At 45.6% G+C, this 17,431-nt stretch overlaps 1 protein-coding gene across 1 annotated transcript in view; it reads left to right on the top strand.

The window, feature by feature from the left end:
• The window catches only part of LOC147100391 (otoancorin-like), a 163,611-nt gene that overhangs the window by 73,833 nt on the left and 72,347 nt on the right, over positions 1-17,431 (top strand). The window contains exons 12-13 of the mRNA XM_085968054.1: positions 803-858; positions 2,671-2,776. Coding sequence (XP_085824180.1) covers positions 803-858; positions 2,671-2,776 — 162 coding nt within the window. The remainder of the gene's footprint in view (positions 1-802; positions 859-2,670; positions 2,777-17,431) is intronic.

Genomic DNA, 17,431 nt, shown 5'->3' with positions numbered 1-17,431 from the left:
ATGCGGCCGGACCTGCTGTGATTTCCAGCAAAAAAAATGTTTTTTTGTCTGTTTTTTGTTTTTCATACAGACCCCAGCATCTGCAACATTTGACCCCTTGTAACCCCACCTCATTGTTCTTTGATGTAATGTTTTCCTGACCAACCTGTTTGGACACCATTCACACCTTTGATCGCTGTGATTATCTCTCTGCCGAGGTGTGATAAATGGCAGTTAGAAAGATTACCTGTAATCATCTGGCATTATTCTCTGACTATATAAGCTGTGTCTTTATGCATCTCTCCACTTCACCTGATGAAGGAGCAGCGCTCCGAAAGCTTGTGATTTCAAATAAAACTGTTGGACTATAACCTGGTGTTGTGCGACTTCTTACATTTGTCCACCCCAGTCCAACACCGGCATCTCCACACCTTGGTTTACCCAATATACTAGGCCTTTCTATGAAACTTTAAGTGACAAAGTAGTCAGTTGGGAAAGTACATAATGTTTACATTCGGGATGCTCTAATTATCTGTTTAAAATGCTGCTAGGGCATTGGGGCAATTCCTCTAGGCCTTATCAATGAGTTTGTGTAGGTTTTTTCTGCTTGCTATTTCTAGAAAACTTTCAAATGTTCTATTCTGAAATTATTACATGGTTATGCCATTGCTCTGGACGGTGCCCAGAGGAATTCTCCCTCTGATGTGTTCCATACAGTTAGTTTGAGGGGGAGGGTGTCAGCAAATTTTTATTCTGAGCTGAAAATATTTCTGTGCGATTCTCCCTTTCCTGAAGCTAGCTAACTTTCTTTCTGATTTCCCAGTCTGTCACGCTAATTAATCATATTAAAGACCAACTCAACGATGCTAAAAATATCAGGTGAGCCAAAGAATTTTCTAGCTTGACTTTGAGTTTTATTATTTTGAAGGACTTGTTCAAGCAATCACTAGTTGTTAGGGCTTAGAGCATTTGGTTATTTAATTTTGTTTCACAGTTGATTGAGTATATATGCTTTAAATAAGGCAAAATTCATCCAAGCTTAAAGAGGAAGAAAGACTTGAAATATTTGCACACACTGCCTTGTCAGAAACATATTGACCCGTAATTTCCAATCGGAGGCTTCCTGCGTGCGGAGGCCTCCTATCGAGAAAAAAATCTACGCCCTTACCTGAGGGCTCCGTAGGTCCGGCCATTTCCGCTCCTGGGTATCTCCTGGTGCGCATGCGCAGAGGCCCAGGTATCCCAGGGGCGCAGGTGGTTCGCAAGCGTTCCTGGGATCACATGGGCCAGGCAAGCCAATGGGAGAAGGAAATCCCCTTTCATACTTTTGACAGGTAGACCTGTCAAAAGTATGAATGGGGATCACTGAAAAAAGATATCAAAACATTAAATAAATGTTTTTAAATCACATTTTTAAAATGAGTTAAAATGACATTAAATTAAATATTTTAAACAAAAATGTAATTTTTTGAAAAAATAATTAAAGTTTTTTACGGGGCTAAAAATAAACTTACCTTTTTTAAAAGTATTTTTAAATTATAAATGAGTGAAAAAAAATGTTTTAAAACTTTTTAAAACTCTTATGCCGGTAAAAGCAGGCCTTACATTGCTTTTACCAGGTGTAAGATTTCTAAGGGTTTTCAGCGGACGGAGGTTCTGCAGAAAGCGGAACTCTCCCCCCGCAGACGCCCTTCTCCAGGGCAGGCATGCGAAATGTCAAGAGAATTCTTGACAGATCGGAAGTGCCGGTTTTTAGCGCATGCGCTTTGCATACCTGAAACTGGTACTTGCGAGGTCCCTACACAGCGCGTACCCACCCATAGGGATCGGAAATTACGGGCCATTGAAGCATTTTATATACAGTAAATTACTTTGGAGTGTATTGACTGTTACTGTGTTGGCTGCCATTGTGTGCATAGCAAGGTTCCACAGACAGCAATAATACGACTGACCAGTTAAACTGTTTTGGGGGTACTGCAGCTTAAAGAAGCCAGGAGAACTCCTTTCTCTCAAATAGTACCAAAGGAATCTTTAGCGTTCATTGCAACCACATGAGCAGGGAGACAAGGCAATATTTAAAATCTTATCTGAAGCACAGCACCTCCAACAGTGCAGCACTCCCTCAGCGTTACACTGGAGTATCAACTTAGATTATGAGTTCAAACATCAGGTCTACCGCTTAAACCCACAACCTTCATCGCCAGAGGTGAGAGAGCTACCGACTGAACCAAGCTTACAGATGAGAACATTTCACTGTACTACTTATTGCTTGGGTTCTTGATAACTCAGAGAAAAATTATGTCAATTTTGTAAGTATTTGCCATCCATATTTGGCACTGTGTTGCCTAAAATTCTATGATATATTGATAAGCTCCTTTGAAATACATCAGGTCAAGCTAAATGTATATATAGTAAAAGGTACATTACTAGATACCTTACTGAAGATTCAAAGCATCAATACTCATTGGATATATTTAAAGTGTGTTTCTCTTGTTTAAAATTCTTGCGATTCCAATACATTTGAAATTAGTATTTGAAAACGATTTTGTGGCAAATGTTATTAAACCTTTAAAATGCATAATGCTTATTGCATCAAAATATAAATTGATTTCTCAGCATGAAGTTAGAAGTATGAGCTGTCAGTCCTCATTTCTGTTCTTATTAAATATATTTTTCTGTTTCTTGTTGAAGTAAACTGAAGGCTGTTGTCAAAGGAATTCCATGCAGCCTCATTAACTCGCTGAAACCTGATGTGGTGAAGGCACTAGCAAACAATCCCCTTGTTTCTAGTAATCAGGTAACATTATTATGCCTATAAATTCTTATGAACATACTAGCCAAGTTCACATGATCAGATTATATAGAATTTACAGCACAGAAACAGGTTACTCGGACCAACTGGTGTATGCCAGTGTTTATGCTCCACACATGCCGCCTCCTACTCTACTTCATCTAACCCCATTTTACTTCAATTTTCCAGATAAGCCAGCTGCTCTGTGCCTGCACAGTTAGATATCCTGGAAGCACTTAGACATTTCTGGGTTTTCTCCACCCCCCCCATGTATGTTGACAGATGTCAGCCTGCTCTCTTCACCATTCGATCCTTCCAGATTAACGTTTGAATTTTTTCCACCCTGCCCAATTTTTCCCTCTCCTTTCCTGAAGGCATTGAGTCATGCTGCGGTACAGTACGATGCTAGCTTGGCACACTCCAGTACTTTGCCCAGATGGCTCATTCTTCAAGCGTGAATGTCACGGTTTGGGAGTCTTTGGCCATGTTGTCAGAGATAGGATCTGGACGTGAGCTATGTTAAGATGTATTTTTTCTTTAGCAGAAGCTTTCCCACAAGGGTTTAGCTTCCCAAGATAGCCCCATGCTGAGTTGTGAATAGAAGGAGTTACACATGCGTAAACATGGAAATCCAGCCCAGATCACAAGGGAGTTTCGTTATTACGCTCCTGGGTCTCTCTGCTGCACAAGTAGATATAGGGCACTGGGAGTTAATTTCCATAAAATAAAGATGCTCAGACCATTTAAGGAATATAAGGATACTGTTATACCCAGAAAGGTATCTATGGTAGTGCCAGATTTGTAACACTGAGTGTAGCCAGTGTGTCAGCAAGATATTAGAATGTAGCATCATAAGCTGATCTTAACCTTACACCAGACCACAGGTACACACTATCCAGCATGAGTCATTGGATAATAGTCAGGAGTCAGAATCCTAACTGATTTTTTCCCTTTCTATTCAAGAGCACTTATGACAATTAAAGTGCCCCTACCACTGTAGTGTATGTAACCGTCTACCTTTAAGAGACTATTGTATGTAACCGTTCACCTTTAAGAGAACTATTTTAGGTGGGGCACTACTTGTTTGGCTTCTGTATACGGTAATACCGACGGTGACCACACCGGTATATAAGTGCTGTGGCATGATTTATAGGGCAGATTCGCCCTGACCTTCGAATAGTAAAGTCCTGTTGTATGTTACTCCTGAAGTCTGTGTCGTAATTAACTGCACAACCCACAGACTTTACAGTGGCGACGAGTCCGATCGTACCCTGCGGCAACAATATTTTCAAGCAACGAAAGAGCGTCGAAAAGAGGCAACTGCCCTCGTCATTCGGCTGGGAGAAAACTCAAGGCTGCAGCAATAGAAAGGAGGAAGACTTTAGCGACAAAAACTTCCATCAGCAACAGGCACTGACTGTCCCTTCTGCCACGGTGACTGTGAGTAAGGGAAAGTGAAAAGAATAGCCGGAGGATAAGGGCTGGGCACTCGACCACGGTCGAGGGGGAAAAGGAGCCGGAAAAAAAAAAAAGTCGGGTCCAACGGTGTCGTGAGAGACCGCGACCGGCGGGAAAAGCCGGGCGGTGACCGAAGCCACGAAGCGCTGCGACCGGGAGCGTAGGTGCGGGAAGAGAGAAACTCAGCCGCAGCCGGGGAGAGAAGCACCGGACTGCGAGAGGGCTGGGAGGCGCGATTGGGGTCCGAGCGAGCGGGAGAGGCAGAGCCGACCAAGAGAGACTGCGCGAGAGCCAGTCCAGCGGCTGAACTGTCCTCCGTCAATGGGGTGTAACCAGCGCCGGTAGAGCCGAGCGAGCGGGAGAGAGGCAGAGCCGAGCAAGGGGAACTGTGCGGGAGCCAGTCCAGCGGCTGAACTGTCCTCCGTCAACGGGGTGTACCCAGCGCCGGTAGAGCCGAGCGAGCGGGGGAGAGACAGAGCCGAGCAAGGGGAACTGTGCGAGAGCCAGCCCAGCGGCTGAACCTGTTCGCCGTCAACGGGGTACCCAGAGCCGGTCGCCCTGCCATAAAAAAAAAAAGGGAAAGCCTTGAAGCCGACGCGCAGGCTGTGAACCTGAAAGCCAGCGGCCGTTGCCCGTGGGGGAAAGTGTACCCCTCCCGCCAGGGAAGAAACGCGGGAAGCCGCCATTAGGCGGGGAAGAAGACAGAAGCGGGAAACCGCCATTGAAGTGGGCGGGGAGAGAAGATAAGAGCGGGAAACCGCCATTTTCACGGGAAAACCGCCATCTTAGAGAAAAAAAAAAGAAATAATAATTTAAAGATATACTTGTGTTGTTCCCAAAGAGAGGAAGATGCCTAAGCGTGGTAACATCAACGATTTTAATTCGGAGATAGAAGACTGGGCCACGTACGTGGAACGCATTGAGATCTATTGTGAGGCCAACAAAATAGAAGAAGACGACAAAGCTATAACCTTGCTAAACTCGATGGGCGCAAAGACATACGGGCTCTTGAAGCATCTACTATCACCAGCTAAACCGGCGGATCAGACTTTCGATGAGATAGTGGCTGTTCTGAAGGATCACTTGAACCCCACACCGTTGATGTTGGCTGAACGATTCAAATTCTATGCGAGAACGCAACGGAAAGATGAAAGCAACGCGGAATACTTGGTCGAACTGCGTAGACTAGCGAAATACTGCCAGTTTGAAGGGAATCTGACAGAGGCATTGCGAGACAAGTTCGTATGCGGACTGTCCAAGGAAAGGACGCAAAAGCGACTACTCGAAGAGAACGACCTTACACTTGACAGGGCTGTCCTTATAGCAGCATCGCACGAAGCCGCAGCGAAAGGAACTGCGGAAATGCAGCTAAAGGCAGCGGCACTCGGTGTGGACCAAATTACCTCGAGTATAACAAAATGCTATTGCTGTGGGAAGACAACACACGATCAGAACCAATGCTGGTTTAAGAACCAGGAATGTAGGAAATGTGGCAAACTGGGTCACATCACTAAGGTATGCCGGTCAGGGAAGAAGACCAACAACCAAAGGAAGCCATCACAGGAAAAGTACAACAAGGTACACAAGGTGGCTGAGAAGAGTTCAGACGAACAGAATTCGGACTCAGACCCAAACGGCCAGGAGCTGGGTAGTCTGAGAATTCATAATGTGAGTAAGGAAGCTGACCTACAAACTATCTGGGTCATGCTAAAAATAGCTGGAGTCCAAGTGAAAATGGAGTTGGACACTGGATCAGCTGTATCAGTCATAAATCGAAGGGATTACCACAGGCTATTCTCACATATACCCTTAAGAGATACCAAGTTCGTATTGCAGACATACACGGGGCATAAAGTATACCCCATGGGAAAGATAAGAGTCAAGGTGAGAGATAGGGGTAAAGAACACCCAAGAATGAACTTATACGTACTACCTGAGGGAGGACCACCACTTCTAGGACGGGAGTGGATCAAGAAAATAGACATGGAATGGCACTACCTACAAGCAATGACGAGTGAGGACTCGGTGCAGACAAGCAGCTCAGACTCTGAGCCGGAAGACGATAAGTCCAGCCCAAGTAGGAAAAACAAGGTTAACATGAACTCACTGACTAAGGTTGGAAAAACGATGGCGTGTATAAAGACAGAGAATTCTGAGTCTGTTCAAGTTACAGACATATGCATTACGGAGGAACACCGGGCTCGAACTCAACGTTATCTCAAAGTACGACAACAATTAGAACAATTGAGTTACCGTCTCGTACAAGAGATGAAAACAATGAAAAAGTTCTATGACACCGAATGGGAGAGTCTGGAAAGACAACAGAACCTGCTGGCCCAAGCAGAGAGCGACCATAGAGCCATCGTGACCAATTACCGATCACATCTCCCTTATGATGTTCAGGAGTTAGAATATTTGCATGATCTAGAGATACAGCATAAAGGCAAACCACGCTACACTGAGGATTTTGTCCTGTAATTGGAGATGGAGCTAGTGCAGGCAAGGTTAAGAGAAGCTGAATCGCAATGTGCACTTAAAGAGATGCAGAAAAAAATCTTGGACATAGAAAAGAGAAACGCTTCTTTACCTGATGAGAATAATGTGGCCATGTTGCAAGAGGAGCTTATAGGGGCGAAACTGAAAGAAGCTAAGCAAAGGATGTTGGAACTTGAAACACAGAACCAAATCAGCAGCAACCAGCTATGTCGAGCAGAGAAGGAGTGCAATGGTCTACAGGAGAAGGTGCAATATCTCTCAGCCCAGAATAAGGGACTACTCACTCAGTTAAATGAAAGTAAAGGGAAAATGGCTGAGATAGACTGCAAGAATAAAGAAGATTTGATGGCAGTGAGACTTCGAGAGGCAGGTAGCATAGCAGCCGAAGCAAATGAAGGGGAATCTTCAGGAAGCCAGGATTTTATTCCAGTTCTTCTCTACGACTCCTTACAAGCAGAGTGTGAGAAGTTGAAAGAACAGTATGAACAGGCCCAGGCTATAATTCTGGAGGGGGTTAACTCGGCAACCTCCGAAAAGCTAGTTTCAGTAGAAGCATATGAGCAACTAAAGGTTGAACATGAGCAAGAAGTCCAAAGGCTGCAGGAAATTCTTGATGAGCTCAAGGCCAAGACAGACTCATCGGTAGAAGTTCCATCCATAGATGAGAAATTAGAGGTGAAAGACATGGCAGAACATGAAAGACAAGATGTCCAAGAACTCATAAAAATATTGAAGGAAACCCAAGACAAATATGAGGCGGCAATGACCGAGGTTCAACAACTTGAAGAACAGATTCAACTGGGAATCCTTTCAGTGGAAGAAAAGGAAACTGTAAGAAACACAGAGACTGTAAGAATGGCCCCTGAACATGAGCTAGAGAGCATCAAGGCGCAACTTCTCCGAGCGCTGAAAGCCAAAGTACAAGAGGAAAAGAAGGTGAAAGCATTGGAGGAAAAGGTGGATGAAATGGAGAAGACTCTGATCCACAGGGTTCCCGTGGAAGAGTTAACGGTCAGCCAACTCCTTCATATGCTGAGGGACAAGACTGCAATGGGAACAATCTGAACACGAGCTTCAATCTTCAAAGGGAAGGAGTTCGGAGCTCTCAAAAGTTATGGAAATAGCTGAGGTTGCAACACAGATTTTACTGGGATGCCAAAAGTACGCTGAATCACGTCTATGTGAACAACAGAATGTTGAAACAGCTGCTCCAGTAGAAGGATTGAATAGCCCAATCAATCAATCCCCGATGGAAGGGGAAGTATTGAAATCACAAATGAGGTCCTTAGTGAAGGATTTGCAGGAAACCCAGGAAGAGCGGGATGACTATGAACGCATGAAGAAGTCCCTTCAGGAAAGATGTCTAGGGAGGGAACAACAGTCGGCTAACGTCCAGTTGGGTAAGGAAGAAGTAGCAGGCCCTCTCGCTAGACTAGCTCAGGATGACACCGAATATTACCATGACCTGTTGAGTGACACGGAATATTACGAGGACTTGGTCTGCCCAGCTTGTGATGAAAACTCCCAAAGTGCAGAAATCAGGATGAAGCACTTAAAGTCTAAGGAACATAGGGAGATGGTGACGCTACAGCTGGCAGCTGAGAAGGGAGCCCCGAGAGTCTCCAAGAAGCAAAAAAGGAAAAGACGAAGCCGAAGATGATAACCATCTAAATCATTATCACTTCTAATGGGAAAGTAGGGAAAAATTACTAAGGCAGTCCAGCTGTTTGTAAAAGCCAGCACTGCTGGTTCAGCAGGACGGAAGTTCAAGCTGTTACGTCAAGGGAAAGACTATTGGACAAGTCACTCTAGCAATGTGAACCGGCTACACCACAGAGATGTTGTTCGGACCGAGTCAAGACCAGAGACTGAATCTGTGAACTGTTCCCACAGAGACTGAACCTGTGAACTGTTTTCCGCAGAGACTATATCTGTAAATTGTTTTACATGAAGTTGAATATATGTTATGTTAATGGGGAATACGTATGTTGTAAGCTAAAAAGGGAGGATTGTAGTGTATGTAACCGTCTACCTTTAAGAGACTATTGTATGTAACCGTTCACCTTTAAGAGAACTATTTTAGGTGGGGCACTACTTGTTTGGCTTCTGTATACGGTAATACCGACGGTGACCACACCGGTATATAAGTGCTGTGGCATGATTTATAGGGCAGATTCGCCCTGACCTTCGAATAGTAAAGTCCTGTTGTATGTTACTCCTGAAGTCTGTGTCGTAATTAACTGCACAACCCACAGACTTTACAACCACCACCTGAGCTGAAGTCTAAACATTTGTCATAAGGCTGCCATTTGGTCACGGTAATTCTGTACACATTACATTACATCCTCAATCAAGGAGAACAGCTTACACTTGGCAGAACAGTGCCCTCCATTGCATCGGTACAATATAAACAATGTTATTAAGAACATAAGCACATAAGAAGTAAGAGCAGGAGTAGGCCCCTCGAGCCTGCTCCGCCATTCAATAAGATCATGGCTGATCATCGAACTCAACCCTACTTTCCCGCCTGATCTCCATATCCCTTGATTCCCCTAGAGTCCAAAAATCTATCTATCTCAGCCTTGAAAATATTCAAAGACTCAGGGGGTGATTTTCTGACATCGGAGGAGGCGGGTTTGGAGGCAGGAAAGGCGGGAAAATCAGGATCGAAGAGGTCATGTTCGGAACCCGCATCCATCCCCCCTCCGCTGCCGGTTTTGGAGGTCGGGAAACGCTCCCGCCTCCAGCTGGCCATTACGCTATTAAAGATCCTTAAATGCTCGTTAAGGGCCTCTCTAAGCCTATTTTGAGAGGCCCTCGTGATTTTTCCAGCTTTTCGGCGTGATCCACGCACCTCCTAAACCACGCCAGGTAAACCTGGCGGGTTGACTCGTGGGTGGCCTCCTCACTGCTGCAGGTCTAACAAGACATCGTTTATTGCAAGGATTACTTGCAGGTGCCGGGCCTTGGCTTTAAAAGGTCTCTGAGCACTTTTAGAAGGCTTTCCAAAGTCGGAGGTGCTGCAGCTTGACTCCATCAACTGTAGGAACCTCCTTGGAAGACCCTCTCCCCGCTTGCAATGAGCACTTCCCCAAAGGAGGTATCTACAAGCAGCATGTGAAGCATTTGTTTTCTTTCTGCATGGACCTCAAATGAGGAGGAGGAGGAGGAGGAGGATCTGGAGGAGGAGGAGGAGGAGGAGGTCAGAGCGCTGGTGTACCGACCAGCAGCAGCAGCAGCACGCGAGCACATGGCTGCCCGGGATGCAAGGGATGAACTTATCATGGCCAGATTTGCATAGGTTGCCTAAGTTGGCACATGTCCTTGGTTCCATCCTGTGACATCATTGACAATGGACTCTCTGGCCTCCTTTCACTTAGGCCACCAACCTGACAACGCAAGTGTGGCGGTGCCCACAATGTGGAGCTGCCTAAGGCGAAAGAACAGATGGCATAAGGCCAACATTTTGGCTTCAAATCATTTTAATGCTTTCCAACAGGGATGGCATTTCATCAATACACAGAAACAGTCTCCCAATCTGCACACAGATCTGGAGGTTATATCCCTTGCCAGCTGTACCCACACAGCCTTGGTTTCTTTGGCAGGCGTCTTCCTCCAAGATGAGTGGAAGGGCACTTCCATGCTAGTTGTCACCCCCTCCAACAACATTTGCAGCGCCTCATCCGAGAGCCTCGGGTAGGCTCTTGACATGGAATTGGACATAGTGGGTTCTCAAAAGATGTTGGAGGTGGTGCAGGAGACATAGAAATGCTGTGGAATGAGCCAAGGGAGCAAGAAGCCATAAAATCAGACTGGAAAAGTGCTGTCAACAGAGGCGAGTTTCAGTTCCAAAACACTAATTGAGCGAGGGCATCCCACACCTCTGAAATCAAGTGGCCAATCATGGGAAAATCGCACATTTTTGAAACCTATCAGTGGAGGCAAGTTTCAAACCCACCCAAACTGAAATCCGCCTCCATCTCGCTTCCAGTGGGAAAATCGCCCCCTCAGTATTCACAGCCCTCTGGGGCAGAGAATTTCAAAGATTCACAGCCCTCTGAGTGAAGAAATTCTTCCTCATCTCAATCTTAAATGACTTACCCCTTATCCTGAGACTATGCCCCCTAGTTCCAGACACTCCAGCCAGGGGAAACAACCTCTCAGCATCTAACCTGTCAATCCCCTTCAGAATCTTGTATGTTTCAATGAGATCACCTCTCATTCTTCTAAACTCCAGAGAGTATCGGCCCATTCTACACAATCTCTCATCATAGGACAGCCCTCTCATCCCAGGAATCAATCTAGTGAACCTTCGTTGCACCGCCTCCAAGGCAAGTATATCCTTCCTTAGATAAGGAGACCAAAACTGTGCACAGTACTCCAGGTGTGGTCTCACCAAGGCCCTGTACAATTGTAGCAAGACTTCCTTACTCTTATACTCCAACCCACTTGCAATAAAGGCCAACATGCCATTTGCCTTCCTTATTGCTTGCTGTACCTGCATGCTAGCTTTCTGTGTTTCTTGCACGAGGACACCCAAATCTCTCTGAACACCAACATTTGAAAGTTTCTCACCATTTAAAAAATATTCTGTTTTTCTATTCTTCCTACCAAAGTGAATAACCTCATATTTCCCTACATTATACTCCATCTGCCATCTTACTGCCCACTCACTGAGTCTATCTATATCCCTTTGCAGACTCTTTGTGTTCTCCTCACCGCTTGCTGTCCCACCTAGCTTTGTATCATCAGCAAACTTGGATACATTACACTCGGTCCCTTCATCTAGGTCATTAATATAGATTGTAAATAGCTGAGGCCCCAACACTGATCCTTGCGGCACCCTACTAGTTACAGCCTGCCAACCTGAAAAAGATCCATTTATCCCTACTCTCTGTTTTCTGTCTGTTAACCAATCCTCTATCCATGCGACTGTATTACCCCCAACCCCATGATCTTGTTATAATCTTTTATGTGGCACCTTATCGAATGCCTTTTGGAAATTCAAATATACTACATCCACTGGTTCCCTTTTATCTATCCTGCTAGTTACATCCTCAAAACACTCTAATAAATTTGTCAAACATGATTTCCCTTTCATAAAACCATGTTGACTCTGCCTAATCATGTTATGATTTTCTAAGTGACTTGATACCACTTCCTCAACAATGGATTCCAGCATTTACCCGATGACTGATGTGAGGCTAACTGGCCTGTAGTTCCCTGCTTTTTCTCTCCCTCCTTTCTTGAATAGCGGTGTTACATTTGTGACCTTCCAATCCACTGGGACGATTCCAGAATCTAGGGAATTTTGGAAGATCAAAACCAATGCATCTACTATCTCTTCAGCCACCTCTTTTAGAACCTTAGGACGTGGGCCGTCAGGTCCAGGGGATTTGTTGGCTTTTAGACCCATTAGTTTCTCTAGTACTTTTTCTCTACTTATATTAATTACATTAAGTTCCTCACCCTCATTAGACCCTTGGTTCCCCACCATTTTTGGTATGCTTTTTGTGTCTTCTTCTGTGAAGACAGATACAAAATATTTGTTTAACGTTTCTGACATTTCCTTATTCCCCATAATAATTTCTCCTGTCTCAGCCTCGAAGGGGACCAACGTTTACTTTTGCTACTCTTTTCCTTTTTACATACTTGTAGAAACTCTTCGGGGGTGATTTTATCAATGGGGGCGTGATGGAGGCGGGACTGTTGCTTGTCGGGTTTTAGTCCCGCCTCCATTGATGTCCGGCCAACCCACGCTATTTTCCCTTGATTGACCTTGTTAAGCCTGCCCAGCGGGCTTAGCAGGCCAATTAAGGGAAAGCCGGTGACAGAGAACATCAGCGTATGACGTTTCATCTGTCAAGATTTTTTGACAGATGAGCTGTTATCGTTTGACAGCTCTGTAAAGCTGTCAAACACCGACAATCTGTCTTCTAAGTTGAGTCCTTTATTAAAGACTCACTTAAAAAGCTTACCTGAGCAGAAAGCAGAAGGCTGTTGCATCAGAGAATGCAGCAGCCATTCTGCTTTCTCTGCCGTGGAGATGTGGCAGCTCCGCAGCTTAAAGGGATGAAGCCTGGAGGAAGAAGCAAAGGTAAGTAATCTTATTAAAACACGTTAGAGTCACCTCACACACTTACCTCTCCACACTTGCACTCATCAATCACCTCCACAGTGCACTTTTCGGCCCCTTCGACCCCCGCAGACCCACGGCTCGCCTCGCTGACCCTGGCAAGGTTCGGAGCCGTCGGGAAGCCCACACTTTAGGGCTCAAAATAGGGATAAGCCAAAAAACTGCCTATTAACAACCTGTTACAGCCTGCCAACTAATCCCCTTCCCGCCTCGAGGAGATGGGACCCGGCGCGGTCCCGTAAGTCCCGCCTCCATACCCGCCTCCCCAGGGCTGGGTAGATCGCTCCCTTACAATCTGCTTTTATATTTCTTGCTAGTTTTCTCTCATATTCTATTTTTTCCCTTTATATCAATTTTTTGGTCAACCTTTGTTGGTTTCTGAAACTCTCCCAATCCTCAGGCTTACTATTATTCTTTGCAACATTATAAGCTTCTTCTTTCAATCTAATGCTATCCTTGACTTCTTTAGTTAGCCATGGTTGGATCACTTTTCCCGTGGAGTTTTTGTTCCTCAGTGGAATGTTTCTGTGTTTATTTTTAAAACAATGGGCTGGATTTTGATACTGGAGACATGTAGGAGGCGGGACTACAACTTTTGGGGTTGTAGTCCTGCCTCCATCGAGTTGTGGCCAACCCACTTGATTTTCACTTGATTGACCTTGTTGAGCCCACCCAGCGGGCTCAGCAGGCCAATTCAGGGCCACCTGGCAACAGGTGACGTCACAGATTGACATTTCATCTGTCAAGAGCTTTTGACAGATGAAATATCAGCGTTTGACAGCTCTTTGAAGCTGTCAAACACTGACAATCTGTACTCCAAGTTAATTCCTTCCTCTCAGGCTGATTTAGAGATCTCTCCAGAACAGAAAGCTGAAAGCTGCAACTTTTGACAGCTCGCTGCCATTCTGCTTTCTGTGCCGGTGAGATGAGGGACTCCCGAGACCTGAAGGAAGGAAGGCTGTAAAGGTAATAAAACTTCTTTAAACACTTTACACACACCAAACACAATTACCTCTGCACTCATGCACCCATCACTCACCTGAACACCGGACATCTCGAACCCTCCAAGCCCTTCAGCCCGATGGTCCGCCTCGCTAACTTGGTGTGGTTTGGAGCCATCGGGAATCCCACACTTCAGGAATAAAAATAGGGATTAGGCTAAAAACTGCATGTTAACTACCTGTTAACAGGCAGTTAATTGGCACTAATCCCCTTCCCACCTCTGGGAGGCGGCTCCCAGCTCAGGTCGGATATCCGCCTCCTTTGAAAGTGGCATGGAAGTGGGTTAGGGCGGGATGGGTTTGTGCCCCCCGATTTCACGATTTCAACCCCCCACATGCCTCCAATCCCACCTCCATGGCCCAATGAAAATCCTGCCAATGTCCACATTTCCCTCTTCACCCATTTCTAATAGATGAACTTGGGTCACAACCTAAAGGTTTATTCATGGAATATTACTCTGATGAAGAAATGACCACAGTGATAGCTGTTCTTTAAGCTAAATAGATAGTCATCCAGCTTCCTCTCCACAACGTTACACAGCTCTCCTCCCTGACAGATCATCCAGCTTCTTCTCCACACAGTATCCCACAGAGTCACCAACTGTCCCTCCTGGAGTCACCAACTGCCCCTCCCCAGTGCCACCAACTTCCCCTCCCAGTCACCAAAAGCTTCTCCCCAGTGTCACCCAGCATACTCTCTTCACAGTCACCCTGTGACAAGTTTCTGTGAGGTTATGTAGTGCTGAAAGAGAACTGAATGTTGATCACTGGGTGAGATCTTTATTGCAGTAAGAGATGTCTATCACATGAGAATTTAAAGATCGCCCAATTTTTATATTTGTGGAACACTTCTCAGAGCATATGTATTATTGTGGTGAACTATTTCCCCAATAAACATGTTTACTATGAAATGTTTCCTCATGGCCCAGCATATCCCTCACTCTACCATTACCATCAAGCCGGGAGATCAACCCTTGTACTGGCCGTGCTAGACATGCTCCTACCTGGTTATCCAGCAAGTTAAACAAATAATTCTTCGTGAAGCCATTTGCTGTTTGAAGCCTTTACTTGAACAGATTTTGTGAAACTGTAAACAAAGATAAAGTATGTTTTGTACATAAACTGAGTACTATACATTTGATATTACATAAGATATAAACATATTTACAACAGTAGAATAGACTAATTGTATAACTAACTAACATTTGGACTAACTTCTATAACTATCAAATATTAACCTTTTATAAACATAGTGTTATCAAAATACTACTCTGACAACGTTGCTATTATGCTAAGAAACAAAGATACTCACAGATATTGCGCTTGGCCTAACATATGAAATCAGATTACATTGGATTGTGAAACCCTTATGGAATCCTCCATTACTGCCAGGTTCTTCCTGGAATTCTACTTCCTGTATTACACAGGAAGAAAGGTACGAAGGTCAAATGACCTCTCACAGGAAGAAAGGAACAAAGGTCAAATGACCTCACACAGGAAGAAAGGAACAAAGGTCAAATGACCTCTGCTTCATACAAACACACTGCTAACACAATAACCACCACCAGAGTGTGCTACTGCATGTAAAAATGTCCAGAATGTCACATAATGCCCAGAACAACCCTGGTTTAACAAAGAGTGCAGGAGAGCATGCTGGGAACAGCACCAGGCATACTGAAAAATGAGGTGTCAACCTGGTGAGGCGACAACACAGGACTACTTGCATGCCAAACAACGGAAGCAACATGCGATAGACAGAGCTAAGCGATCTCACAACCATCGGATCAAATCAAAACTCTGCAGTCTTGCCACATCCAGTCGTGAGTGGTGGTGGACAATTAAACAGTTAACAGGAGGAGGAGGCTCCAAAAATATCCCCATCCTCAATGATGGTGGAGCCCAGCACGTGAGTGCAAAAGACAAGGCTGAAGCATTTGCAACTATCTTCAGCCAGAAGTGCCGAGTGGATGATCCATCTTGGCCTCCTCCTGAGGTCCCCAGCATCACAGATGCCAGTCTTCAGCCCATTCAATTCACTCCACGTGATGTCAAGAAACGGCTGAACACACTGGATACTGCAAAGGCTATGGGCCCTGACAACATTCCGGCAATAGTATTGAAGACTTGTGCTCCAGAACTAGCTGCGCCCCTAGCCAAGCTGTTCCAGTACAGCTACAACACTGGCATCTACCCGGCAATGTGGAAAATTGCCCAAGTATGTCCTGTCTACAAAAAGCAGGACAAATCCGACCCGGCCAATTATCGTCCCATCAGTCTATTCTCAATCATCAGCAAAGTGATGGAAGGTGTCATCGACAGTGCTGTCAAGCGGCACTTACTCAGCAATAACCTGCTAACTGACGCCCAGTTTGGGTTCTGCCAGGGCCACTCAGCTCCTGACCTCATTACAGCCTTGGTCCAAACATGGACAAAAGAGCTGAACTCAAGAGGTGAGGTGAGAGTGACTGCCCTTGACATCAAGGCAGCATTTGATCAAGTGTGGCATCAAGGAGCCCTAGCAAAACTGAAGTCAATGGGAATCAAGGGGAAAACTCTCCATTGGTTGGAATCATACCGAGCACAAAGGAAGTTGGCTGTGGTTGTTGGAGGTCATTCATCTCAATCACATGACATCACTGCAGGAGTTCCTCAGGGCAGTGTCCTAGGCCCAACCATCTTCAGCTGTTTCATCAAGGACCTTCCCTCCATCATAAGGTCAGAAGTGGGGATGTTCGCTGATGATTGCACACTGTTCAGCACCAATCGAGACTCGTCAGATACTGATGCAGTCCGTGTCCATATGCAGCAAGACCTGGACAACATTCAGACTTGGGCTGACAAGTGGCAAGTAACATTCGCACCACACAAGTGCCAGGCAATGACCACCTCCAACAAGCGAGACTCTAACCATCTCCCCTTGACATTCAATGGCATTACCATCGCTGAATCCCCCACTATCAACATCCTGGGGGGTTACCATTGATCAGAAACTGAACTGGACCAGCCATATAAATACTGTGGCTGCAAGAGCCGGCCAGAGGCTGGGAATTTTGTGGCGAGTGTCTCACCTCCTGACTCCCCAAAGCCTTTCCACCATCTACAAGGTACAAGTCAGGAGTGTGATGGAATACTCTCCACTTGCCTGGATGAGTGCAGCTCCAACAACACTCAAGAAGCTCGACACCATTCAGGATAAAGCAGCCCACTTGATTGGCACTTCATCCACCTTCAACATTCACTCCCTCCAGCACCGGCGCACTGTGGCTGCAGTGTGTACCATCTACAAGATGCACTGCAGCAACTCGCCAAAGCTCCTTCAACAGCACCTTCCAAACCCGCGAACTCTACCACTTAGAAGGAGAAGGGCAGCAGACGCATGGGAACATCACCACCTACAAGTTCCCCTCCAAGCCACACACCATCCTGACTTGGATCTGTATCGCCGTTCCTTCACTGTCGCTGGGCCAAAATCCTGGAACTCCCTTCCTAACAGCATTGTGGGTGTACCTACACCATATGGACTGCAGCGGTTCAAGGCGGCGGCTCACCACCATCTTCTCAAGGGCAATT

This window comes from Somniosus microcephalus, chromosome 26 (assembly GCF_052327205.1).
Source record: "Somniosus microcephalus isolate GS21.2 chromosome 26, FLI_Smic_1.0, whole genome shotgun sequence".
Lineage (NCBI taxonomy): Eukaryota > Metazoa > Chordata > Chondrichthyes > Squaliformes > Somniosidae > Somniosus > Somniosus microcephalus.
The sequence above is the reverse complement of the archived record's forward strand: the minus strand, read 5'-3'. Positions and strand labels throughout refer to the sequence as shown.